The following is a 27,898-nucleotide window of genomic DNA, read 5'->3' as shown; positions in this document are numbered from 1 at the left end:
AGCCAAAGGCAACCTGTAATTTGCCCTACAAATAATGCACCACAATAATGCACTTTTCTCAATTCAAATGATATAAGGCTAATTCTAGGCAGATACACATTTTAATAGCGGCAGTTATTAGTGGTTAAGGTTAAAACCTCTTACAGGTTTTTAAAAATCTCTGTATCTATGTAAGTAAGATTCACTGTTTCTAACTAACAATATCAATAGGAATTTACAACCTGTTCTGTGAACAGGAATAGAGGGAAAATTTTATATTCAGGATGTTTGTCCTTATCATGGTTGTCTAAGAAGGGATTCCCTTCGTATTAAAAGATACTTCCTCACTTCCTGTTGAGTCTACAGGACAGGAAGTTAAGAGACATCTCCATAATGAGACACACAACGCATCTTAAAAAGTAAAAAAGGTGAAAAAAGATTTTAGATTTTGATAAGAAATGTCAGCCTTCTCCCTGTGCTATCCAGCAGAGGTGTTTGAATTACAAAAGCTAAATTTTTGGCAGATTGAGCAAGTCACAAAGGTGAATTTCCAATCTGCATTAGGTGTCTATATGGAGTTTAGCAATTATTGTATTATTTTCTTTTTTTGGGAACAATGTGCAACAGAAAATATAACTGAGTGTAGCTAAAGCAATATTAAATCCAAAGTTGTTTAATCTTGTATTTCATCTGTAATGAAAACTGAAATGTTTAAAAACAAATGGTTTTGTTCTATAAAATGAGCTGCATTCATTTGATTTGTAACAAACGTGTATTTTTTATCTAATATTTAAACAGATTTTTCAGTACATCTTACATGTGTTTACTGAATACTCACCAGGCACCATTCCTGTCAGTGTCGGAGCAGAATAGCTGCCCTGTCCGGCAGGGGGGACATGCGGAGGGTACCCAGGGAGGGTTGTGCTTGCCAAATCACGACCTAGAGAATCAAACACAGCAAATCACCATGCGAAGTCTCACAAATGCCAGACATGTTTCTACATCTCCCTGAGAGCTCTGAGCCCTGCCAATGCATTTGTCATCACTGCACAGTGTGAATATCAAGATATCTTGATATACTTGGCAGGAGAAGACATTATTTTTGTGCTCTGCAATATTGTTGAAAATGTGTTATGGGAGTGTAAGAGAAAAGATAATTGGAAAAAATACATTAAACTGTATGCTGGAATGAAAGTCTGCAAACCACACACTTTTCAGAGTGTTTACCAACTGCCATGCTGAAATTGAAACTGAGAGCTTGCATTGGTTTTACTTAAGAAAAGGCAGAAAGCAGATTGGAAACAAAGGGGATTATATTCATGTATGAAAGAACAAACAATTGAAATTCCATTGCTAGTGTGTTATTTTTCTTACTACCATTTTTATCACTTTGTTGTTTGGATTATCATGGAAAGCACTCTTTAATGTAAATATAGTTATATTAGAAAGATGGCTTTTAAACATTTGAGCGCCTTCCAGATCTGGGTTGAGAAAATATGCCCGGTTTCAGATGTCCAGACTGGCAAAGATTACAAACTGCACAGCACAAATGTCCATAAGAAGCCAGGCACTACCATAGTAGACATATACCAATTCTAAAGAAAAAAAAAGATTGTTCTGCACACAGAATTGTCAGTTCCCCCTAACCACTCCAACATGCAATGACAACATGGTTGCTGTTAGCCTACCCTTATGTGGTTCAGCTATCCATTCCTTTACATTACTGGCTTTTATGACTTAACAAACCTAGACAAAGGTTATGCACTGCATTTCAGGTTGTTCTTCAGTTTTCTTTTAATTTTACAAAATTAACTCATGAACTTCACAAATCCCAGTGATTCGAATTGAACCCATCACGGGGACATGCCCACAACTGCTTCCATTTATTATTGCCTTTGTAAAAAATTCTCTATTTTAAGGAAACAAAAGGGCATAACAAAACACCAGACCATTTATAAGATACAGCATCATTTGAAACATAAAAATAAGGGGGGAACATGCATCACCTCCTCAAACATTACAAAAAATGATAAAGCAAAGATAAATGAATAAGGATATTAAAGAAATAGGCACTTAGTGGATAAATCCATATTGAAAAAGACAGAGAGTACATGTTCTAGTATAGCAATGTGAGCTCCTGGAGCATCACACCAGTATTAATAAAATACATTTGAATAAAATAAAGAGTTCCTGTAGGTGAGGTCAGAACCCTCATGTCCTGGTGGACCAGAGCAGACTCAAAGGCAGAAGATTGGGGGCCCACGACAGTAACACCCAACCCCCACTGTCCACACCCCAGTCTTCTTGAGATAGTTTAAACTCTGGATACACTGATTTGTACAGATTGCATTTTAGTAATAGTAATCTGTTGTTTTACGTTGTCAACCCTGCCTTTTGAAATGTAGAAGGTCAAAGATAGGAAAAGGAAGAAGGGGAGGGGTAGGGGGACAAAGGTTTGAAGGGTGGGAGGGAGCACAAGAGACTGGAAAATGGGAAATGGAAGACAGGAATTGGGATTAGGAGGAGGGAAGGAAGGAAATATATAACGACAGGAAAGGGGTGGCAAAAGAGCCTGGGATAAAAAGTTACAAATATCTTCCAAGTTACAAATATAACTTCCTGTGTAATCAACTAATCAAGGATGGATGACATAACTAATCACATGGATGGTGACAAACCTGGGGAAAGTGACTGGACAATGAAAGAGCTAGGCCAACCGGCTGCTTCCTCTGTGCTGCTGCTTCCCTTTCCTCTTAGATTGTAAGCTCCTAAGGGCAGTGTCCTCTACTTCTCATGTGTTACTGTCTGTATCTGTCTGTCATTCGCAACCCCTATTTTTTTTACAGTATTGCATAATACGTTGGTGCTATATAAATACTGTTTATTATTAATAATTATAATAATAATAAAAATAATAATAATATTAACAGCTTAATCATGAAAATAAGAAACCAGCTCATCATGATGTCACATTATAAACAGAGTAAAAGATGAAAAGCCCATAATAGGCTGGAGAACAGAAATTTGCAACATAGGACATATATCCTATTGTCCTGAATCCACAGAAATACTCTCCCTGAGCGGATAACATAATCATCTAAAACACTTGTTTGACACTGTACATATACCATGTAAATGCCCATTAGTTCTGTGCAACCTGTGATGAAGACATCAGTTATTGGTTATGAGTCAGGATCTCTCATTCTAGAGATTTCTACCTTCAACTCCTCAGCTTTCTCCGTGACCTTAGCTATGTCCCATCTCACTTTAGATATGGCTTCCTGGTGAGTCATTTCCAATTTAGTGATCAGAGCCTTTATACCAGCTCTAGTAGTTAATGCCTGTATTAGGTCCGATAACCCCATAACCTCAGAGATAATAATTTGCTTGAATGCCATAATACCAGGTAAAATATCAATAAATGCATTTTAATTCTAAGATTTATTCTTATGTAGCTTCCAATTATTGAACTCATAGAAGAGGTGGCAAATGGCCAATCTTTGATAATTCTGATTGCCTAATTGGTGTTTGCCATGTTTTAGCTGAGTGGCTTATGTCCAACATTTGAGTTAGGTAATGCCACCGGTGTTGCCATGAAATTAACAAGACCTGGCACTCATAGAGGGCATATGGGTCAGGCTATACAGACCTTAAATTAAACATTTCTAAGCAGAGCTCAATTATTCTTAAGGTTTAATCATCAGTCTGGAGAATGTGTAGATAAAATTGGGACTTGTGACATCCTCTTGTTTAAAAAAAAAAAAGCAGCAGGTACTATAATCTGTTACTTCATCCATAACATTCAACTTAAGAAGGGCCCATAAAATTGCCTTCTAAAGTGTTCCAATTCCCAATTATGATTTTTGTCTTCTACTTTACTATATATGTAGAAAGAAGTGTAAAGGTGAAAACTGGTGAAGTACATAATAAAATCTACTGTGTGACTTTCATGTTATTTCATGTCTTACTGGAAATCCTTAACACAAGCTTCTTTTACTTTCCAATATGCAGTAAAATAAGCCAAGCACGTCACATAAAATTGAAATGCCCATGTTGTTAGATTACAATCAGCAAGTGTGCAGTGAATAAAACCCACAGTGTACACATGATGAGACAATATCTACCTTTTATTTTATGGCAATACAACCGTAAGTTAGTGGATCTCTTTTGTTACAAAATAAATTGCAAGGATTAGTTAACTGAATCAGAAAAATGTGTTTTGCACCATAAATAAAATACCATTTTTTTAAGGTATAAATCGTTTTCCATTCAGTTATACTGTAAATACTTGAATAATAATGAAAGAATACTCAGCTTACATGGAGACAAAGGACATTAACGGTAAAGCTAAAGTGTACTACACTCATAACAAAGGTATTTGCCTGAAATTTGTGTTTATTACATCTGCAACTATGTTCTTTCCTGAATGCATATTGTTGATTGTTGCCTTGCATTTTTCAGGCTGAACAACAGATGGCAGGGGCACCTAATGCTTCCTAAAAAAGCCAAAGCTTGAATACACATGGCAAAGAAGCAACATATAAAGCAACAAGAGAACCCGATCCATAAATTGCTATTGCTATAGTTATTACGTCTATTTAGTGTAGTATAATCTTAGTTCCATGACACTATTCCAACTTCAGTAAATGAAGACAAAAGGTTCAAATGGCATATACAGTAGTTCTGTAATATACAACTTTTTTGGTAGTACCACAATAACAAAAGTTGGTAATACCTGCTCCTCAAATGAAGACTGTGATCAGGAATAAAGGTAATAGGAAATAGAACAGGAAATAAGAGCACTCAAAAAACATACAGAGAGTGTCACTCTCTGTATCTGTCTGTCATTTGCAACCCCTATTTAATGTACAGCACTGCATAATATGTTGGCACTATATAAATCCTGTTTATTAATATTAATAATAATAATAATAATAAAAAGGGGAATTCTTACAATCTGTAAAAAGTAATGCAACTAAACCAGCTTTATTTTAGAAATGTCATCCCCATGTTAATCATATTTTCTTCCCAAATTGACTTCTACAAAGGTGTCTGTCTGCAAAGTGGTGACACATGTACTGATCTGGGGGAGGGGTTCGGCATTGCATGCCCCACCCTATCCGTACATGCATTACAGGGTCCTAACATATAATAATTCCAAACTGTGTGGCAGAACTTGCATTTTTCCAAGGAGCTCCTGCACAAGTGACCTCAGACATTCCCCCGTTGTTCTGCATGGACTGTGTTGAAAATCATTTCACATAGAAATCCTTAAAAAGTCATAGATAACAAATATATTTTAAACATAACTGGGAATCAGAAACATATATATATTTCTTAAAGTGGCTAAAATTTAGATTTAAATTTCCAATGTATTTTAAGGGTGTCGAATAGTCATTTAGTACTGATATTTTCTTGTCATTGAAAGCAATTATCTCCAAGTGAGTGTTGTTAAGAATTCACTCTGTGAATGCAGCTAATTAACATCCATTTAATTAGTTAAATGTGAAGGTATTTGTGGGCATTGAAAAGTATTTAAAATCCTATGTAAAAAGCATAAACATTGCTTAAATAAATCTGTTATTTTTTTTTTTTTTAAATTAAGGTACATCACTAGATGTGTAGACTTAAACAGGACTTGCACACATGACTAGTCAGTGATTCAGACAAAGAATTTAATATTATTTTTTTCATAGCCCAAAATGACAAATAGAACAACACTGCTACACCATCCTGTCAGGTATATACTAGAAATGAGACACTTTGGAATAGGAAGCTATAAATTAAGTTTTAGATATTGCACGCGTCAGATTTAAGTTCTCCCTGGAGCAAAGACTTAAATGTATTGTATGGCCATTTCTTAAAACTACAGTATCCAGGGTGAGATTGTGTGATAGAGGAAGTGAAATTTAAACTTTGCAGGGCGGCAGTTTCTTGATGGATAAAGCTTCGGAGATTTTAGGCTCCATTTACTCCTCAATCTAATTTTGTCCTTCGATGCACATTATGCCTGAAATGAGATCTCATGTGGCTTGATCGGTGCTCTAGCACAGGCAGAGGCAATGCACTCACCTCTATTGTTGTTGTCTTTAGCAAAGAAAGCAATACTTTTCATAATAGAAACACAGCAGGGCCCAGAATTAAGTTGCTCTTGCAATTACTACGAAAGACGTCAACTGGACTAGAACAAAAGTAACACTGTCCATGGTTTAGCTATGCATAGCATTGGAGTTAAGGTTTGAAGGTTTTCAGGTAAATGTGAGACAACGCCTCTGAGCATCCCTAAACCTTAGCACAGCTCATAACTTATTTTTTAATATTATTGTTCATAATTTTAGCCAGTCATCTGTGTGTACATTTGACCGTATACACAATAAGCATAATGACCAATATCATTTGTCTTGTCATCACTAGCTACACACTACAGGCTACAAATTGCATTACAAAGTTGTAAATGATGTATTGCTACCAATTAGAATCTGCTTAATTACAGTAACCTCTAAAGCCGTACACACTTCCAATTATAGTCGCTGGAAGAAATCTTTCACGATCCTTTCCAATGACTAAGGACTGCACGATGCACGAACGATTGCTGCTCCGTTCTGCTCTATGCAGAGGGGAGGGGAGAACGACAAAGAGGCACCCCATTGCGCACTCTCCTCCTTCCCTTACATTACAATTGTTTGTTGTTCATCGTCCGTGGATCCGCCAGGGCGGTTGTTCAGACGATGAACGACGTGTGCTGTACACACTCCAGATCTCGCCCGGTATTGGCCCTGAGCTGATTATCGGGCTGGAACCATTGGAAATGTGTACCTAGCTTTAGTATCTATGCAGACATGTTTGTGTTTTCCAAACATGAGTTCCAGTTTTTCACCTGTATGGGTATTCCTTACACATACAAGGCTAATCAGATTGTCACCAATCAGTCTGTCTTTGTTCACTTTAAAGTATATGTAAATCCTAACACTTCTCAACTTCTGCTATTTGTCTCCTTTTCAGTATGATAAATATACCAGCCTATATACATGTTATATATACTAGCCTAATTCTACATGTGTGCCATTCTGTGACCCCACTGGATTTCGAAGAGGACATAAGAACCAGGGATGCAGCTCTTGCACCAGGTCACTCACTAATTTAAGGTAAATACAAAGCATGAATATATTGAGGGACTTTATTCAAGCTCTACAAAAACACAATACTTTCTCTCTCCTTGTTAAGGAGATTTATACAACAGTTTTTTTTTTAATTTTAAACTTTAAACTTTAAATGAAACAAAATCAATTATACTTTATTTCATATGAATTATACTATCATTTCAGGTAAAAAAATAGAGCAAACACATGCAGTAACTAATGATGTCAACATATCCTAAATTAGATCTCCAGTACAGCAATCACTGCTTGGACGGCCTGGACATGTCCCTTGAGACCCTAAAAATTCTGCCTTTAAATGTAACTGATTTCAAATAACTAACCTATTCAACATTGTGTCACATTATTCTTAAGAACAGCAATGGAAAAATATTTAAACCTCTCAAACCAACTTCCTGTAAGCTAAATAATCATGCATGGTTCCTTTTTTTTCTGGAAGCCCGCCTTTTTGAACTTTTGGTGCTGTTCACAGTTCAGTTAAAGAAAAACAATATATATAACTGAAACCCATTTTGCAGTTCATAGATATTAAAGTGTGATTAGTACAGCAAACTCTGATCCCAACCAGTAAGGTTCTATCAGGTCTGTTAGAAGTCTTCATGGCGATACAAAATTTTGGTTAAAGTATTCCCTATCTGTTGTTTAAAATTGCTTAATTGATCACAGCTTTGGTAAATATATAACGTTTGTGAAAATCTAGAACTAGGTATCACCATATTGCCATGAATTTTAGGGCAGGATTATACGGTCCAGTAAAATACAAAAACACAGGCTAGTTTTTACTACACTTTTAGAATGTTTGTTTAATTTCTGCTATGGTACAATACTCTATTCTCTCACTAACTAGTGTTCATGACCTTTCCAGAAGATTACACTACTCCTGATCCTGAAGTCAGCAGCCTTATCAGTCTTGGTTTATCAACCTCATTAGTCTCAATGGGAAAATAATGTTTCTGCTCACATCATGAAATCTGTGCTTTTTTAACAGTTTATAACTCCTCCTTCAAATGGAATCTCCGTCCCTGCCAACATATTATTATTAAACAGGATTTATATAGCGCCAACATATTACGGAGTGAGAGTTTATGAGACAGAAGAAGATTGATAGGCAAATTTGAAGAGATGGGTTTTAAGGGCTCTTTTAAAGGAGCAAAATATAGCAGCAAGCAGAATGGCATGTGGAAGACCATTCCAGAGAGTTGGGGCAGCTCTGTAAAAGTCTTGGAGCCGTGCGTGTGATGAGGTTATGAGTGAGGAAGTCATTAGTAGGTCATCGGGGGAGCAGAGAGAGAGACCATTTTTTTACCAGGTCAGAAAAGTAAGTGGGACAAGAGCTGTGGAGGGATTTGAAGGCGAAGCACGGGATCTTGAATTTGATTCTAAGGTGAAATGGAAACCAAAGAAGAGAACTACAAAAAGATGCAGCAGAAGAGGAGCGGAGGGAAGGATGGATGAGTCTGGCTGCAGCATTCATAATAGATTGTAGAGGAGAGACTCAGGTTAGTGGAATACCAGAGAGGGGGAGGTTACAGTAGTCCAGACAGGAGATGATAGGAGTGTGTACAAGGAGTTTGGTGGTCTCTGGGGACAGGTAGGGGCAGATTTTGGAGTTGTTGCAAGGAGAAAGTGATAAGACCTGGAAATGTCCTGAATATGAGGGGAAAAGGAGAGGGGAAAATCGAACTTCGGTTTTATCCGGGTTGAGTATGCAGCTCTTTCGAAATGTCCTAATACCATTGCTCCCTTATTCAGAGAATCAGCCAAGAATTAGCCAACTGACCTGTTCACATTACAGCACCGGGTAACATCTTCTTCGTTCTATTCTTCCTCTTCCAGATGATCCACAGCCCTCTTGATTGGCCATGCGGGGATGCCTGCACAGGAGTTCATCCATCCTGACATACATAAGGGAAGCCAGGAATATTGGGTTTTCCTGGAAGGCAAAGCTGACTCAGCTTTTTCCAGAAACCTAGGCTGATCAGGCAGGTAAGATGAATTATAGGCGACATCGCCAATTCCTTTGTGGAATAATGACCTGCCTGATCATACAAATTATAAAGTGGAATTAGGTTTTACTTTAAAGCTTAGCTTGCAAAAACACATCCTAAAAGTTTTTTTTTACCTAATAAAGCAAGATATATTCACCTAAATCCACAGTCAAGCTCCTTTGCTTTCAGTGCTGCAGATGTGCCTATGCCAAGCTGTCCTCTGCATACCCCTTGTGCTGACAACTCTTTTACCAAAAGGAAATATCCATGTCGCATAGGCAAGAGGACAGTGTTACCCTAAGAAGGGCCTTTTCAGAAGACTTGGGGCTCAAATGCCACATTATCCAGGATTTGGTCAAGGGTCGAGTGATAACAACAGTAGAAAGGAATGTATCATTACACTTCACTTAGGTGAAACTTTACCCAGACAGGGCACTATACCTGATTTTCTCTGCTGCAGTTACAGGTAACACTTATAGGTCTTGTTCCTCCCTTCATCTATGTTGCCGGTACAGAGACGACCTCTCCGTCATTCTGCTCTTTGTTCTTATCAGCATGACCCTAACCACATGAACACTGCTACACAAATAACTGTCTCTTTGCGCTACTTTAGACTGTCCCAATTTGAACCACATTGTAAAATGGGTTTAAAAAAACTAAAATTAGGTATTTTACATTTTAAATATATAAACATATTTAGGACAATCCTACATTAATCTGTACCTTCTTCGTGGAGTTTCATTTACATACTCTATTATCAGAATTATTCATTCTTAGAATTAAATCATTAAATCTCTATTATAATTTCATAATGATTTGGACCTGTCAAAAGTTTAGTGTTACAAATAAGCAGGTATTCATTTTAGTGATAACAGCAAAACCTTATATAATCCATACCAATTATACAAACAGAGGTTGAAGGGCAAGTGGCCACCTGCATTTCCTTGCTTTTGGCCAGCAGTCAGTGACGTCAGGATTTATAACTGTATTAAACTGTATGACAGTCAGCCATGATAAATCAGTTTCCCCTTCTCCTCAAATCACAGACAATAAAAGCTTTAGCAGTGAAAGCCATTCATCATAATAAAGACCACAGACTTTCTAGTCATCAATTTCACTCACTTGCTTAATACACTGAAGAGAGTTAGAGTTTTAGCAAAAGAAAAAAAAAAGCAACCACGAAGAAAGATTGAACAGGAATAATTACAAAGGTCAAACAAAGAAATCCTTTAGGAAGCAAGTTTTTCCTCATGGCAGGACGGGGTTCATCATAAACTGAATATGATAGTGTGAATTATGACTTTATTCCCATACTGTCCTTTCTTGTCCTACTGAATAAATACTGTACTATAATTATCTATCTATTACACACATTTATATTTTTTTCTGCAGCTAAAGATTTAAATATTTACCGCCAGGGATATAAAAACATAGTTTAGAATTTCTGCAATATCAGTATCAGTGAAAGAAGGCCAGGTAGGTATATAATGCATACCCCCGTATATACTAGTTTAGGGGATTTTTAGAGCTGCGGTTGCTTAAAGGCAAGTTCCTAGGGCAACAGGACCAATGATAGTATCACCAAGCAGTAAAAGCATTGTTTGCAACCCTAAATAAAATTACAGTTGTGCAATACAGGAGCAGCTTAGAGCAGTCACAGTTAACATGAATCTTCTTTTTCTTTCTATGGTTTAATGAACTGTGCAACATAGAAGCACAACAATCATCTACAGAGAGATGGTGCATGTAGACAACATCTAGATTAAAAGTGTCTCAGTCTCAGACTAGAACATTTACATAAAAATATGGAAAGATTCATTGAAAATTTAAGAAGACCACATGTTGCTTCTGTTCACAATATCCATCTCAGTCATGCTAACTAAAGTTAATATGTCGTCCAACTATTACAGTCCAAATTTTATCAGTCATTAGCAATGGAAATAGAAAAAGTAAAACATTTTGATAAAAAAAAACTGAATAAAGTTGTTACTCCCTTGAAACTATGGGTATTGGTCCAAGAATCATATTGGGTCATGCAGAAAGTCTACAAGTACTTAGCAAGGTTCATGAAATTAGTGAGCTGTGACAGTAAAAAGGGAGTTAGTGACATGCTTTTAATAACTCAAACAAAAAGAAAAGAATTAAAATTGGCTCTTTGCCAGTAAAAAATAATAGGAAGAGAAGAATAAAAGTTAATATTGCTCTTAGAGTGCAAGATTATTTGGGGAGGGTCCTGTCCTCCTCAAATGCCATTTGTTGTATTTGTATGTAATTTGCAACCCCTATTTATTGTAAATTTACTGTGTCTCATGATTTCTCTTCATGTCCTGTCAGCAAATACTTCCTCTTTCTCAGTGAGATTTTCCCCTTAGTCACTAGAACAATGGAGTATTTCTTTTTTCTTTTCCGGATTTTATTTTTTTTTTATTTTTACACATTTGCAAAGACAAATAGAAATGATCTTTCTGTGTTCTAACCACCACCACTCTATCCACAAGTTTTAGCTTTAGAATTTTTTTAAACAAACCAATTTAAAGCTATCCTGTACTTCTGTATACAAATTCTGTTGTACCTCAAACAAAAATTTGTTTTAGGTGATTTGCCAGATTCAAACTTCTTTATTTTCTTAAATAAAGCAATTTTTTCTTTGACCTTAAAATAAAAAATATTTCAGCTCTATTACATAAAAACGTTTTAAACAGAGTATAACACTAAGATGGTTCTTTCAGCTTTGGCATAGTTAACAATTGAAATCATTTATAGTCAGATACACTCCTCAATATCACTTGTCCAAATTTCACCATATGTAGCCTATTACAGTCCCTATTTAACTTAACTTGTGCAATTTAATTCCAATTTATATTATTCCAGGAACAAATGAACGGCAGGGCAACAAAAAACAAATCCCAATTAAACACATTAAAGCTGTTGAGTGACTCATTTTTCAGACAATGAAAGTCAACTGTGCATTGGCCAAGGGTAAAAGTGAAAGACAAAGGTAAACTAAACATGTTTTTGTTTTGGTTTTTTTTAAATTATTACCTCAGTTAAACTGTTATTGCTATTTTACTGTAGTAATAGGTCAATAATAACTTTTTGTTTGTGTGTGTATGAGCCCTTAAAATATAATACAAGTTAACCCCAAATTGCATTTATATCACTTCTTTATGTCTTACCTACATCCCTACAATCCTAAAAATAATTACTCCCCTCCTCTAAGACTTTTGTAGTAATTTGCAAACTAAGATCAGCTTACTTGCCAGTTTATTTTTAAAATCTAATTCTGGTTTTGCAATTCAGCAGTCAGAGGAAAAGTCAAATTATATGTCATGTTTAGAGAAATTTGATCAATATATCCCTAAATTAATCATATATATTTAAATCAATATATATTTAAATTAAAATCCCACCATCACAAGTTTTTTTATAAAGTTTTGGCTTTAATGACTTCCAGAACTTCAAGTAGTGTCTTCATATACTTCAGATGCATATATTATATACACAACAGTCTTTTAGCTTCAGAATTTAGTGTTTCCAACTTAATATTTTTATTTTTGTAATGTACAATTGGCCACTCATTTCTGGAAACCCAAACCGTGGGCATGGTCTCACTGGGCTGAAGAGCACAGCAACGACTACCATACCATATTCATGCATGTCTGTGTTTAGCTGCCATCTATAATACTGTGAAGTTACATACACACAGCTACATGTAACAAAATGCCCATTTCTCTACTATTTAAGCCTATCAGCCATAGCCATTCTTTACCTTGGGTACCCACCACATATTATCCCCACTATCTATACTTTGATGCCACATACCATCAGTACAGAAAATAAAACAATGCCACCTACAACCCAAATATACTATACAACACCATGCAACCACTTTATTATTAATATTATTACACAGTATTTATAGAGCACCATCATATTACGCAGCGCTGTAAAAAGTCCATAGTTGGGTCACTAACTGTCCCTCAAAGGAGCTCACAATCTAATGCCCCTATCATAGTCATATGTCATTAATGTAGTCTAAGGTAAATTTTGGGGGGAAGCCAATTAACCTCACTGCATGATTTTGGGATGTGGGAGGAAACTGGAGTACCCGGAGAAAACCCACCCAGACGGGAGAACGGGAGAACCTTCAAACTTCATGCACATAGTGCCCTGGCTAAGATTTGAACCTGGGACCTAGTGCTGCAAAGGCAAGATGCACATGTAACCCATTAGAGAAGCACATATACAGCCTTGGTTCAAGACATTCCTCTCTCCAAATTATAATTGGTCAGAAACACTTCTAGAGCCTTCTAACAGACACAAACATCTAGTGATTAACATTAGATGGTCCTATTGTACCACAAAGAAAACACCTATTAGGGTGATAAAAAAAACAAACACTGGGTGCACTGTATTCATTCATAAAGGCTCACTCTGCTGTGTACCACCCATGACTTTTAGAACTATTGTTAACTTCCCTACATTTTAGGATTTTTATGTACACTTTGAAAAAAATATGTGGACTGAAAATTATTAAGTTTACATTCTTAAAGGCATGTCCATAAAGGCATGGTTTGTTGAATATCTGGTGGAATGACAGTGACTTACATAGAGCTCTGACTCATCACTGAGTCATTCTGAAAAGCTTTCGAAGAAACTGGAATAATGATTGTGAATCTGGTCTTATTGTCCTGGATTGGTACCTGACCTTGGAAATGCTTTTTCAGAACAATGAGTAACATTTCCTAGACACAAAATCTTATGGCAGGCCCTAAAAAAAAGTGTAAGTTGTGGTGGGGCCTTGAGCTAGGGTGGGGAGAGACTTCATAGTAACACCCAAAATTTTGAAATGAATGTCCAAAAAGCTCAGATTGTGGCAGGTTGTGGCTAATATTCCTTTATGACAACATACAGCACTAGAGTGGGAGATCATGCAGCACTGAGAGAATTTCATTGAGAGCATTCGCAAGCAAGATCAGTCACAAACTGTAACATGCAGCTGACTATAGAGAGATATATAGGGCATGGGACTTCAATTGGGCTTTACGTTCACTCAGTTTGTTCTCACAAATGTAAAATAGCTTGTTTCAAAGTGACCATGAGCTGAATTTGTTGCAGTTACTATTAGACTACTGTAAGGGTGTCTCAACTGTTTCATTCTCATTTATATTATCAAATAAGTAATACCAACTTATGTGCTACTGTAAAATGTTTACTTGTCTCATAACATATAAAGCATAAAGCATAGTCGTTTTTGTGGCATTAGAAAAGTGAAAGGTACAGTATTTAGCTGCATCTAATAATTATCCAAAATGGGTCATAAAAGCCACAGGTCATATGCATAGCTACAGGCCGAAGATAAATGGCCACTACAGAGCTGCAGTTCTTTGGCTCGTTACCAGAGGTACATCAGGGTTAAAGAGAACAGATCATTATCTGGTATGTTAAACTTTTTTTTCTGTCTACGTGTGTGGAATTTAACAGGACCATTTTCACTGTTACTTTTAACAAATATACTGCATAGATCCTTGTTCCTCTGTTGTGTTACAGTGAAACCAATATTCTAGATGCCGTTTTGTAACATCTGATCTGTGCTGCATGTAAAATGAATTAAAGGATGTTTGGATGAATGAATGAATTAGTGTCAGAGTATGTGGCAGGGTTAATAAAAATCCTGGACAGCATCGGAACTGGAGACCTTTCTCCTCCCTTCTCCTGTTACACAATGTTTTTAGAATCATTTGTTTTCATATAGTAGTATAACATAATAAAAAACAAACAAATAACCATTTTGACTGTATAACACAATATTTGAAAGGGTCAATTTATATATTGTGTTAAAATAAAAGGATTCATATCTAAATATCTGAATCTGAATTGTAATTGTGGGTTATTTAACCATTTAATGCTAGTATCATGTTTCTGAGATTAACAAAGTATAATAAAAGTGTTTTATTTTAAATAATCCAGTAGACATTTAGATAGAAGAAAATAAGTACATACCTACATTATATTAGAGCTATAAAAACACTGGATCTGGTTTGCAGTAATAGAGAATGTATTGAATAATCATAAGACAACACAAAAACATAAACATTACAGAAATTAGGGAAAGGTGTGATATTCAGTTCTAAAACCAAGCTGGTAAAATAATAAGCAAGACTAGCCTGAGAGAAAACCGAACTATACACTTTTCTGTTTAAAGATTATTTTATTAAATTTCCTTAGAGTATCTTGATCTAAAAATCCAGGATCAACTTCAAATGTCTCACAGGAGTACTGTAATTTTCTTCATTAATTTCTCTAATTGAATATCCATGCAGTTCATTTGAGTAACACATGACACCTAATAAAACAATTGATAATTTTCAAAAGGGGAAACTATGAAAACATTTCTACTTGTCCCCAACTAAGTCCTTGATATACAAAATCAAGGAAATCAAAGTACATAACAAGTTGACATGACCAGTGTCACCCCAAATAAACTTTCATTTACATTCTAAACATTAAACTTTACACAGTTTTACTATAGTCACTGAAACATTTAGCATACAACCAATGAGCATAGATTTTTGTTTCAGTGATGGTCCTTACACCATAGTAAGGGAAAGCTGAGAAAATGTCATTGTCCACTACAATCAGAAACCAATTTTACTGTGAACTCTATTTTTAAATGGGCATTTTAAAATAATATTTTTTTATTAAAAAAAATAAGTATATATATATATATATATTATCAGCCATTGATACATAGTTGTTCATAGGCACTTGTGACCTTTTCTGATTCATGCGTTGAATTACTCATTTTAAAGGGGTTTAAAGGTGCTCCTTGTCTTTGTATGTTAGGAGGATATGTTGCCTTGTTTAGGTGGATGATGATAACACCTCAGTGGTATGTCTCATTAGCATAACTGTAATACAATTCACATAATTATTCCAGCATGCTTTATGCATGCATATAATTATATAATTACAGTAAGTGTTTATCTTAATTACCATTTACATGTCTTCATGAGGCTACCACTCTCATAAAGTGGCAGAAAAGTGATAGTAGGTTGTTGTAGAGGTCATTTGATTGAGTCTTATGTTTTTTTTTACACAAAAACTTCATGTTTAAATTCATTTAGTGTGAATAGTTACCTACAGTGTAACTACTGTTTTTGTATACCTGTATATATTACTGTTGTGTTGTACATGTTCTATTCTACTATGAATTAAATTAATCATCTCAAATCTTTAACAATATTCAAATGAGGAAAAACATTTGAAAAACAGCAAAAATATATAAATTTATGTATGCACGTCAAAGCAAAAAAAAAAAAAAACATATTACATCCCTACTTTACATGCAACATTTTCACTGTTTAATCTCTTTAATAATACCCATTGATGTGCCAGAAGTGCACTTCTAATTTGCTGGTTTAAACTGGCAAAACATGTCTTCTTTTAAGCTGAAAATATAAGAAATGTTTTCATATCTGCTTAGTTATCTTTTGTAAAACTACTAAGTGCCTTCATCTTTGCTCATCCCCACAAAATAGGGGATTGGGATGGTTTTGTAGACCCTGAAAAGTACTGAATAATTAGATCCTCTGAGATAATCTAGGCTATACAAGAAGTGAGTAACGATTGGTAAGTTCCTTCAATGGTCTATTTATTAGACCAAAATAAACAAATAAACAAAGTACCTTGTTGAGGTTTACATTCACTTAGTTTTTAGAAGAGTGGTTTGGTGGACCTGAGATGGTCAACTTTAATATTCTTTATATTAAGTCTACCATAGCCATGTCCCTTTTGCAAAAAAAATTCTGTAGAATTTATATACATGGGCAATTTTTTTCAATTGCATATTTGCGCAAAAGTTGATAGCTGACTACTTATACTTTCATTGTAACGTATGGTCAACCACTTGGTGGGGAATAATAATGAATATGGTTGATGCACATATTACACTAATTGATGTAACTATTCATTCGAATGTGCAGCACTCTAGGTACAAGTAACTTTTTAAACATGAGCTCTGACCCTGCTAGTCACATTGAAACATTCAGTAATATCTCCTGATTAGTAAAATACATGTTTCTTTCCCTTGATTTCTCAATTCTCATTATATACAACCACTAGGCAAATAACCACTAGGATTATATAATGAAAGGAAAATTACTAAACAGCCATTAGCAAACATTTATCAACTGTAAGGTTTTTGGTTTTTTTTTGTTTTAAGTTGTGGGTTGGGGAATGAACCAAATAATTTATTTTGTTATTTCGGTTATCTTATTGACTTTTTTACACAAATGAACTGTAGAAAATCCATATAAAATTAAAAAAAAGGCTCAAGTAACAGATTACAGGCAAGTTACTTTAATTGTGACAGAACTATGCAGTTTGTCCATAGGTTTAAAAGGTTGTATCCCAGGCCTTTATATATGAATTAAATATCTGTCAAAAATTAAGATGTGAATTCTGACTCTTATATATTCATATATGTAGATTCTCTGTTGCAAAAGAAAAGTATTGGATTTTAAAACTTGGCCATATTTTCATTTAAAAGGGGTTTCTGAAAACTTTCATTTTTTTATTTCATATTTTATGGAAATCTCTCTTAATGCACATTAGGAGCAAAATCTGTCCATTCTCCAGTCATTATGTATAGTACTGCTTAATTTATACTGACAGTATGTGCCGTTGTCTCTTGGATTTGTCAATCTTCCCTCCTAACAGTCCACAGCTATGGAGTCAGCTACTGTGCCACATTGTCCTCTCAATGGAAGCAAGCTGATGTCAGCAAGCTAGGGCAGGAGAAATGCATCTGCAGGTAATTAATAACAATCAAACATCTTATAAAACTGCTGACTGCAGCTGTAATGAACTGGGCTCAAGTCGTTGCCTTGCAAATAGAGAGCGCGTTTATGAACCGTGGCAGCAAGCAAGATTTTTCCCTCACTGTACTGCAACTTAATATTTAATGTCGACCAAAAACACAAAAAGCATGCACACTCCTACAAAAATCAGATGTTCACCTAGCATGTAATATACAGCAGGCATATGAAGGCTTGGTTCTTACAGTCCAGTTAGTGCACATAGTTTGAAATGCCAAATGAGCAAAGTGGTAAATTTTTTCTTTTTTTCAAGACTTCTACAAAATAATACATTTATATGGATAGAAATGTTTGAGAAATATTATAAAAGATGTTTATTGTTTGAGAATCCAATTATTAATTACATTTATTTTCCAAATGCATCATTCTGCATTAGTCAAGGATTACGTATGTGTAAATTAAACTGCATGATGACTTTTTTTTTAAGTTTTACTGCACATACTAATATACACTTAATACTGTTTTTCCATCTGGAGTGGTCAGGGAAGAGTCACACTCTAAACAAACAGAATGTCAAATTGATCATTAAAGTAAAAAATAAATATATAAATCACATAAATAAATATGGATAAATGACAACCATGTGGTTTACCTCTCCTTGGTGCTCACTTTCAACCATTAGGCATCCAGGAGTGATTACTAATGGTCAAGGCAGAAGTGTGGCCACATTTGCTGTATGTAATTGACATTGGTTGTGTTTTGTTGTCTTTGTTTTGCAGTGGTCACAATGCATAATGGTATATCTGCTATACTCCTATCATATGCTTGAATACATGTTTCAAACTGCTTGCTAAAGCATTCAAAAGTAGTCTCATTCAAGTCTATGGAAGCAGTTGAGCAGCAAACTGACCTGAGACACACTACATTAGGGTTCTGAAAAACCCAACTGCAACTGCACCCCACCCAATCACCTATACAAAAAGTGAGTTTAACAGTTTCAATTCATTTTAATGATAACCAGGGCTTAGAGGCAGTCAAGGGCTGGTTGACAGCAATGAACAACTGCAGTTCAGCTGTCAATACCTGTATGTACAATTTTAGTCTAAATGTGGAGATAAGGGTAGGCAAAAATTACATATAAATCTCATCTATTAAAACCTGTGTTTGTAACCAATCTTTTGCACATTCTAAGGTTTAGTATTGACCCTTTCATTTAATGGATGTATCCACTGACCAATAGAAAGGCTTTGGGGCAGCAAGGGGATCTGCATTTAACTTCAGCAATCCATGTATATGAGCCTTAAAGTTTTTATTTCAGATTAATGTAAATGCAATGTTCACATGTAATTAGCTATATGTCTTAATTGCTTTACCAGACAGTAAAGTATTTATCATAATAAAATTCATGTGTTAAATGCTGTATGCATGAACCTAATTTTTTTAGGTAAATTGCCTGATGTTTGTTCATACTCTTCTATAGTACATTCGGAATTTTTCACAGCCTATTATGGTAAAGCGAAACATTTACTTAGTAAAATGCAAAAAGAAACAGGTACTGCATTTAATTAAACACCAGGAAAACAGTTCCAGCTGTAATCTCCCTTTGGGTTCATTTTATTTGTGCACTGTTCTGTTTAGCACCAGATGAACAGTAGTTAGCTCCCCATGCAAACAGTCCACAGAGTCCAATAATCTCTGCTTCAAAGGTACCAGAACCCAGAGGCACACATAAGAATTGAGAATAGACACTAAAATAAAGTATTAGAATTTGCCTTATGGTGTTTTGTCCATGATCAATTTAACATTCACTCTAAACTCAGCTGTTACTTTTCCAGTGAAGTTAAACAAACTTATATAGAGCTCCTATTGGTTTGCTCAAACAGAACACAGACAAGAAATATGTTATGTATTTGAATTTAGGCATGTAGCTGATCAAGTAAGTTCAATTTGTAAAGTGTTTATGTTTTTTTACAACCTTGCATTCCAGGCATAGAAAGACAAGAAGAAAGTTAGACACCTGCATCTACAATGTACCTCAATCAAAGATAAACTAATGACACCTTCCAATCCCTCCTCCACTTGGATTGGGCTCTATTGATAAAATAGGGAATCAGGCATTCCCTCAAACATTCCCATGTGGGAATCTTCTAGGTCCATGTTTTTCAATGGCAGTAACTGACTCCCACCAGTGAATATTTAGGGGAATGTCAGATTCTTTGTTTTATAAATAGAGCTAATTATATTTAGTCAAGTTTGTTCTTCAAAGTGAAAAACACAAGCTAAGTTTGGTGCATTATTACTGGTCTTTGGAACATCTTGTGTTATAATCTTTATACAATTAATATGTATATGAGTTTATTATCCGAGCACAAAGAGTACAAGGAACAGAACATTTTTACATATAGCTGTGTGCTAAATGTATTTTCAATGACATGTGAATGTTTGATTACCTGTCACAATAGGGTATGACTGTGGTCCAGGAACAGCGCCTCCTAAATCTCCTGAAGAGGGACTTGTTAGACTAGACTTCATCTCATCCAAACCCCCAGTTAAAGATGCCATGGCTGAATAGTCTGTTGTCTATGAAGAAAATAATAAATAAGTTATATTCTGTTTTATTTTACAAAAATAGATTTTTATGAATATATATTAAATACAATAAGAACACTAGTCAAGTTTCAGCAGACCATTGCATTGTATACACATTTATCAGAGATGCCAATCTGTTTCATCTGTGATTGAGGCAACAAGAAAGCTACTTGTCATTTTTTTCTGTGGTTACAAATTTAATCCCTCCTTTATACACATAGATACCCAGAGGTTTGCCCAGGGCAAACAAACTGCTCATGACTACCCGATGGCATGATGAGGGCAATCAGAGACTCTAAGCTTGAGTACTAGGATATTTACTTTAGTTACCCACAATCACTGATAAAATCAAAATTCTGGGTTCAGCATGCAGACCTTGGGGGTGGGGGGGCTCTTGGAGATCTAGAAACTTATACTAAACTATGTGGTCTTGGATACAAACTTGGACAAGCCCGACCTTCTGGTCTTTCGGGTTCTCACTTTTGGCCTTATTTAATAAAGTTTCTATGCTGGAGAGGATACACTTTCATCAGTGAAGCTTGGTGATCCAGCAAACCTGGAATGGATCTAGTCCAGGATTGAAAACATTTGCTAACAAATAGCAAATAACTTTTAAGAAATCCATACCATATTTGCTGGATCACCCAGCGTCACTGATTTAAATGTATCCTCTCCAGCCTTAAAGAGCTTTAATAAATCAGGCCCTTTGTGTCCCAACCTCAGAACAGGAGATTAGTAATAGTGACTAAAAAACATTTAGGACAGTGGGCTAATAATGGGACAAGATAATTTGGAGTTTGGCAACCAAGTAACTGGGATCCTCTGGGAAAAATTACCAGAGAAAGCACCCAAATTTTGCAAATTACAGGTTTGGTTTACGTAACAAAGAAAAATCAATTTACAAATTACAAATACATTGTACAACATTGTTAAAATGACTAAACATTGTAAATTATCAGTCAAATGCCAACAGCTTTATAATGTCTAATTTTACCTGAGATTACACATATTTAGCCTAACCCTAAAAACAACTGCTCCTGTCTACTTCAATAATTTACACTTTATATTTTTAAAATCTGCAAAGTGCAAGAAAAAATTGAAGTGCTAAAAGACCATCAGTTCAAAGTTTATTACAGAATGGAGTTCTTTCCATGAAAGGTGTGAATTAGCAATTAGCGATATAAAATAGAAACTTGGGATCCCAGAGGAAGATGTAACAGACTATATAGCAACTAAAACGCAGCCTGCCAATCTAAAATTAATTTAATTCAATTAAACATTTTTAATAATATCAGAAACTAATACCCAAGAGCACCTTGATATGCCTCAGGTTTCTCACCTTCACTATTAAACACCATCATACAGGTTCAAATAATAATATACTGAACAAAGAGGAACGTGGCCTGTAGACTTTTATGAAAGTAAATAAAGAAAAAATTCTTTACTATATATGACAAGTATGGAGGTGGTCTTTATCTATCCAAACTCAGCAAACTGAAGCTACACAACTAAATTCCACTTATTGAAATATTGTTGAATATCAATATATGTTAGCATGTTTGTTGAGGAGGACACATTTCACCTCTGACCTTGTTTTGTATGGATTAAACAGGACCTGGGTAGGGAAGCTGCCACTGTAATTTGCTTTTGATGATATAGGTGATCCTCATCCTTACTTTTCTACTGAGTGAGTCACTGACCTAGTACAAACATGGATGTCATAACACACTTATTCTGGGTCTGGGACACACAACTGTAAGTTGTAAATCAACGTAAATCAACCAAAAAGTTGAAACTACTTGCACTTTCAATGTTAATAATAAAGGTTTTCATATGTTTATCCTATTTGTCTATCTCTTCTGGGAAAAATTAACCGTGAAATCGCCTGATTTTAGGCTTTTTAGGTAAGAAGGAAGAAAAACAATTTTTAGTCTTTTTTGCAACTAAATCTCTTTACATGTTACAAGTTACTAAACATTGTGATTTATCAGTCAAATGCCAACAGTTTTCTAATGTCTAATTTTAACACTTATTAAAAAGCCTACATGTTCTCTTTAATATTTATGTATTACCCCTCTATATCTTCTTCTCTATATTGTAATTAATGTAATGTACCTATTTCTCTCTTCTCTCACCTGAAGTTCCTAACATAGCTTTCGGCCATTTTTGAAGGGAAAAGCAAATTAACCTTCCAATTTTTATTGGAATGTCAGAAGAAACCAAAGTACTTGGAACAAACCCATGCAAATAAAGAAATACCATTAAGAAACTTCGACAAAGAACGTTTACTGGTCAGGGATTTGAATCCCAAGTTATTGGGAGAAGTTTATCAAGTCTCTAAATCAGCCATTTTCAACCAGAGTTCCTCCGGGGGGTTGCTGGGGCTTTCTCAAACTGTGACTGTTGGACCTCTTATTTGATGAAACTTGCATTACAGTTAGTTCTTAAATGAACACCATTTAGTAGAGCCAGCTGCATGACCCTAATTATGTTTATGTTATCTATAAAGATTGTATTCTTTCCGCCATTGTAAGAGGCGCATATTTTCCACTGGCCACCTATGTAAGAGGCTTTTTAGGCACTGACCACCAATAAATTTATTTTATCAGCAGTTTCTTAAAACCTGAAAATTATTCTAAGGGTTCCTCCGGAGCCAAAAGGTTGAGAAAGGCTACTCTAAGTAAATTATCCCAAATCTTTGCAAAGTTCTGTTATGTCTTTCAACCTCTAAAATAGAAGAGAAACGCTTAACCTGTTGAAATTGAATATTTACTTTGAACTGTAATTCTATGTAACTGAATCCTTATTTTAGAATACAATCAAGTATTTGCTTGTGATCTGATAATTTCCTAACACCTGATACTCATTTGCACACATTCTAAACTTCCAAAAGACTTGGTGCCCCGCCACATACATCTATTTGTAAGGATGTGTACCACCAGTGGTATTAACTTCAAAGTTTTGTAACTATTATTAAAGGCATCTTTAGGTTAGCTGAGCTTCTATATCTAGCAGAAGAGAAAACATGATTGTAAAAATCACATGTTACCATCCATGCTGCTATCAATAATATAAGTATTCCTAATTTATCTTGCATTGTGGGTCGGTTTGACTCTAGTGCCACATATCTGAATTCTACACAGTGGGCATTTATGTGAATTGATAAGAATGGTCAGGTACAAATGGCTTATCTTCAACCTTTGCAGCTGCTTGAAGTCAGATTGAAAATATATAGTTGGGAACTGGTAAAGAATTCTTCCCTTCAGCAAGCATCTTATTTAAATGTTAGTACTCAACTACCCTCATTCTGATTATACCTAAATAATGACTCATACTTTAGTTAAAAATACGTATACAATTATATAACTTTTATAGTATACAGCAATATTTTTACTTTGTTTTTACAACTTTTCATAATATCTGTTTAGATGTTAGTATTTCATATTTGCTTGTTCTTTGAGTTAATATCTAGTGCTTGAAAACTGACAGCATTGGTATGAGTGGTTGCAATTATAATGATCTAAATGATGTAGGACAAGAGAGCATAACTGACCTACTGAGGCAGAAAAAGAAACATTGATTATCCTGCGCTATCTGCATTTAGAATTTAGAGGCATGTACTGTAAGTTCTAAAATGTTGTTATAATTGTGCATGACAAATTGCCAGATAAGCATTTCATGAGATATTCTACAAGTGGTTGAGTGTGGAAGTCATGCCAACTCAACAGCCCAGTCAAGTGACAACCTTCATAGCATAGGTTTGTTTAACTGTAATATCTGTAAATTATCATAATTCATAATTATCATAATGATACCAGGGGTTATCACTCTTTTATATAACAAAAAATATGTTTTAATTTCTCTCCCTGCTGTTTTTCCTACATACTATTTACATTTTGTGTACAATGCAATGTTTTTTTCACAGAGGACAATTGTGATTTTTCAGATGTTAAAAACCAAAGCTTAGCTAGTGCAATCAGACTTCATCATTACAAAGGAATTTTCAAAAAATATATTCAAAGCCATATCTATCTGAGTCTTATACATACAAAGACCATATATGTGTTATATTTCTGTATTCTTCAAACATTATACATATAAATAGCTGGATTTCCATTCCTCCTTTGTTTCTCATTTGTGTTTAATATCTGCATGTAAATGTCTGAAAATAGCATCTGTAATTGAGGATTATGAAGTATAGCCAGCTCCTGACAGGCTGCTAAGGAAGATGGATTATCCTCATTTTTCTATAAATTTTGTCAATTTTGGAATTCATAAGCTATCAAGACTGATCAAAATGTAACTGCACAGCTGTGTCAAAAAAGGAGAGGGAGAGAGAAAGAGAGAGAGAAAGGGGAAGTGGTAATGTTAGTTCCCTTGTCTCCCCTGTCCATATAGCAAACATTGGTCCTCTGTTATACTTAACTAGCAGCTACCTCCACCACCCCCCACCTTTCCCAGTTTTCCCTTCTGCATATTGGATGGGAATCATTCCAAGCTACTTGTTATTTACCTTAAAAAGAAAATAAATAAAATATATAAATACATTGAAAAGAACGCCAATGCTCCGCTGTGCTCTATTCAAATCGCAAAGTGTAATTCATTACATTTTCTCCCCTCTTTATTTATCCCTAAGTAGTAAACACAATTTCCATTCAGGGGGTTTATTATGTTTTACTCCTAGCAGACAATCACAGCACACTAGAGGCAATTGTTTAGACTCTTCCTCTCAATTTTCCCATTACTGGGAGTAAGTACTGTTGGGACTCTTTAATAGCCCGACTGCAGCCCATATCAATAACAGATGAGGTTTAATCGTCCAACACAAAAATTATTTAGGCTCAGAAAGGACATTCAATGTCATTTGCATAATGGCATTGCTATCCCGCGCACCTAACCCATCGTGCATAAACAAGGCCCGGGGACCATAAATAATAATAAATCATGACGTCTCTGCTTCGCCGGCTGTAATAGGAGCCACTCTTTGTTGAAATTATTTCACTAGAAAATGGGCACTGTAATTTTTAAGACATGTGGCATGCCACAAGGCAGTAAATCTCTTGCAAGCACACACATATACAATGAAAAGGCTGTCCCGTGAGCACAAAGCGGTGTGAATGAGAGATGAAAAATATTTGCATTTGCTGTTTAAATTGGCCTCAGTGATGCAGGGGAATAGAATACGAAAAAAAGAAAAGGCAAAACAAGTGAACTGGCGAGAATGTGATTGTGTTTGGATGTGGCATTTGCTTATGTAAAGTATTTGTGACATCTTTTCTAATTTACAAAAACAATCACATAGATGTGGAAAATGACCATTAGCTTACTCACAGAGGACTAAATCTATTTATTATTTAAATTGGATTGAGGCAAAATGAATAATAAATCCTGAAGGTAATTAATTCAGTTGGAAATGCATGTGTAGTGGAAAACTAACAATTTTTAGTTTCTGTAGTTTGATGTCAGATGGCACACTTGGGTGGGCAGCAATGTATAGAAAGTTGTTACCTAAACAACAATGTTTACTAGGTTTAGAGATCAATCTGTGCTGGTAACATTAGAACTTAGATTTCACCATCCAACACATGTGTATTGATATATGGCAGGGGAAATGTGCAGTAGGTGCATGTAGCTGAAGTTTGGTGGAGCAACATCAGCTTCAAACAAACATCTGGCAGCGCCAGGTATTGCAGGCATTTGTGGGCATTACCAGAAAGTACATATCATTTAGCTACACTGAATAAGTGCCCCACTAAATCTACCCCTACATTTGTTGCTGCATCACGCCCCTGTGCCAAATCCAAAAACCAAAGTTGAGATGGGAAGAACAATTTAAAAACTAGTCACATGATAAAAAAAATTCAATTTTATTAAAAGATGGCCATTGGCATTGCCTGGGGTTTTCGGTGTTGTTGGGACTTGCAATGGCTTCACATAACAAATCCTTTGTTGAAATGTTCAAATTTCACTTAGTTATGTAATATTATATTTTATTTATTCAACTTATTATATTTATATATTATATATTTAGATATGTTATATTGCTAAATTTTAAAACTCAATTCAATCAAAATGAATAAATCAATCAGTGTTATTATATCCTCTTCCAATAACAATATTATGTAAGCATGCAATCAACCAAATAGTATTGCTTCATTACAAAATAATGAAATGCTATAACAACCAAAATTCATTCCCCAGTAATTAATAGGCACTCTTAATTTACCAAACATGCTACTTGGGTACATATTCCCAGGGTTGTAATATTATAATGGCTATTTTTGGCTTCTATAAAATAATTTCTCATTTATCCTTACTTAGCACTCATTAGGTTCAATGTAATTTTACCAGCTCAGTTCTAGTTATCAAATCTGAGACAGGCTGGAATCCCAGCAGAGAGATCTCACCACTGGAGACTGAAAATAACAAATGTTAGCAACAATTTTGGCAATATATCCAAAGCTGTGACTAGTTCATGCAGATCAAAGCAGTAGGATCACTTAAATGGTGACCCCCACCAGCAGAATCCTTGTCTGCCTTGCCATTCCATTTGACACCTAGAAGTGAGGAATGAAGGCCTTGTATAAAAAGTTGCAATTGCAATGCCCTATCACATGAAAGGGGTGACAGTCAAATGTTTCTCATACCTGAATGTACCAGGTATTTCTTTTTGGTTCTCTTTGCTGAATGTAACGATTGGCTTGCTTTGTAGAGGTTCACTTTAAATTGCATGGTTACAGAGAAATGAGCTAATTACTTTCCTGCATCCCTTTAACTGTCTAGTGTCCAGGAAATGTGTTAGGAAGAGATTGATCATCATTTAATTCAAAATGCTAGGGAGATCTAGTTTCAGAAAACAAATGATGAAGAGGAAAACTCTGGAATGAAAGTGAGTATTGCAGAAAACACGTCTTTTTTCACTGGTCTAATATTTGTTGAATGTAGTGACAGAATGTACCATTGTTTGTAAGATAAATGTTTAGTATTTTTGCCACTGACTAATAGGACAGTAGGACATATTACAGTGTAAACCTCTCAATAGGCTACTATTGGTCCCTTTGTACTCAAACATATGTTCATATTAATAATGTGTTGATATAAATAGAATTAGCCATCTATTGCCACTGGCTACTTATTATTTAATTAGACATTTTATGATAATTGATAATGTTTTTGTAATTTGTTTATTATTAAAATAATAAATGAGGGGGTATATGTATATGAAAGATAACCTAAGTACTCTTACAGCAAAACTGACAATAGCAGACCCAACGTTCAATGCTATGCCCAACATTCTTCTTCCAGTACCTTGGACAGCAGCAAAATAGTGGGATGAATTACATCAAATACTTATGCTCACTGTAAC

General features: G+C 35.2%; 1 protein-coding gene across 3 annotated transcripts in view; it reads right to left on the bottom strand.

The window, feature by feature from the left end:
- The window catches only part of PAX5 (paired box 5), a 157,256-nt gene that overhangs the window by 19,689 nt on the left and 109,669 nt on the right, over positions 1–27,898 (bottom strand). For all 3 annotated transcript variants that reach the window (XM_072404536.1, XM_072404538.1, XM_072404537.1), the window contains 2 exons: positions 20,394–20,523; positions 818–919 (listed from right to left, as the gene is read on the bottom strand). In XM_072404536.1, coding sequence (XP_072260637.1) covers positions 818–919; positions 20,394–20,523 — 232 coding nt within the window. The remainder of the gene's footprint in view (positions 1–817; positions 920–20,393; positions 20,524–27,898) is intronic.

Source organism: Pyxicephalus adspersus, chromosome 3 (genome assembly GCF_032062135.1).
Source record: "Pyxicephalus adspersus chromosome 3, UCB_Pads_2.0, whole genome shotgun sequence".
NCBI lineage: Eukaryota > Metazoa > Chordata > Amphibia > Anura > Pyxicephalidae > Pyxicephalus > Pyxicephalus adspersus.
Note: the sequence above shows the minus strand (reverse complement) of the source record. Positions and strands in the feature narration are given on the sequence as shown.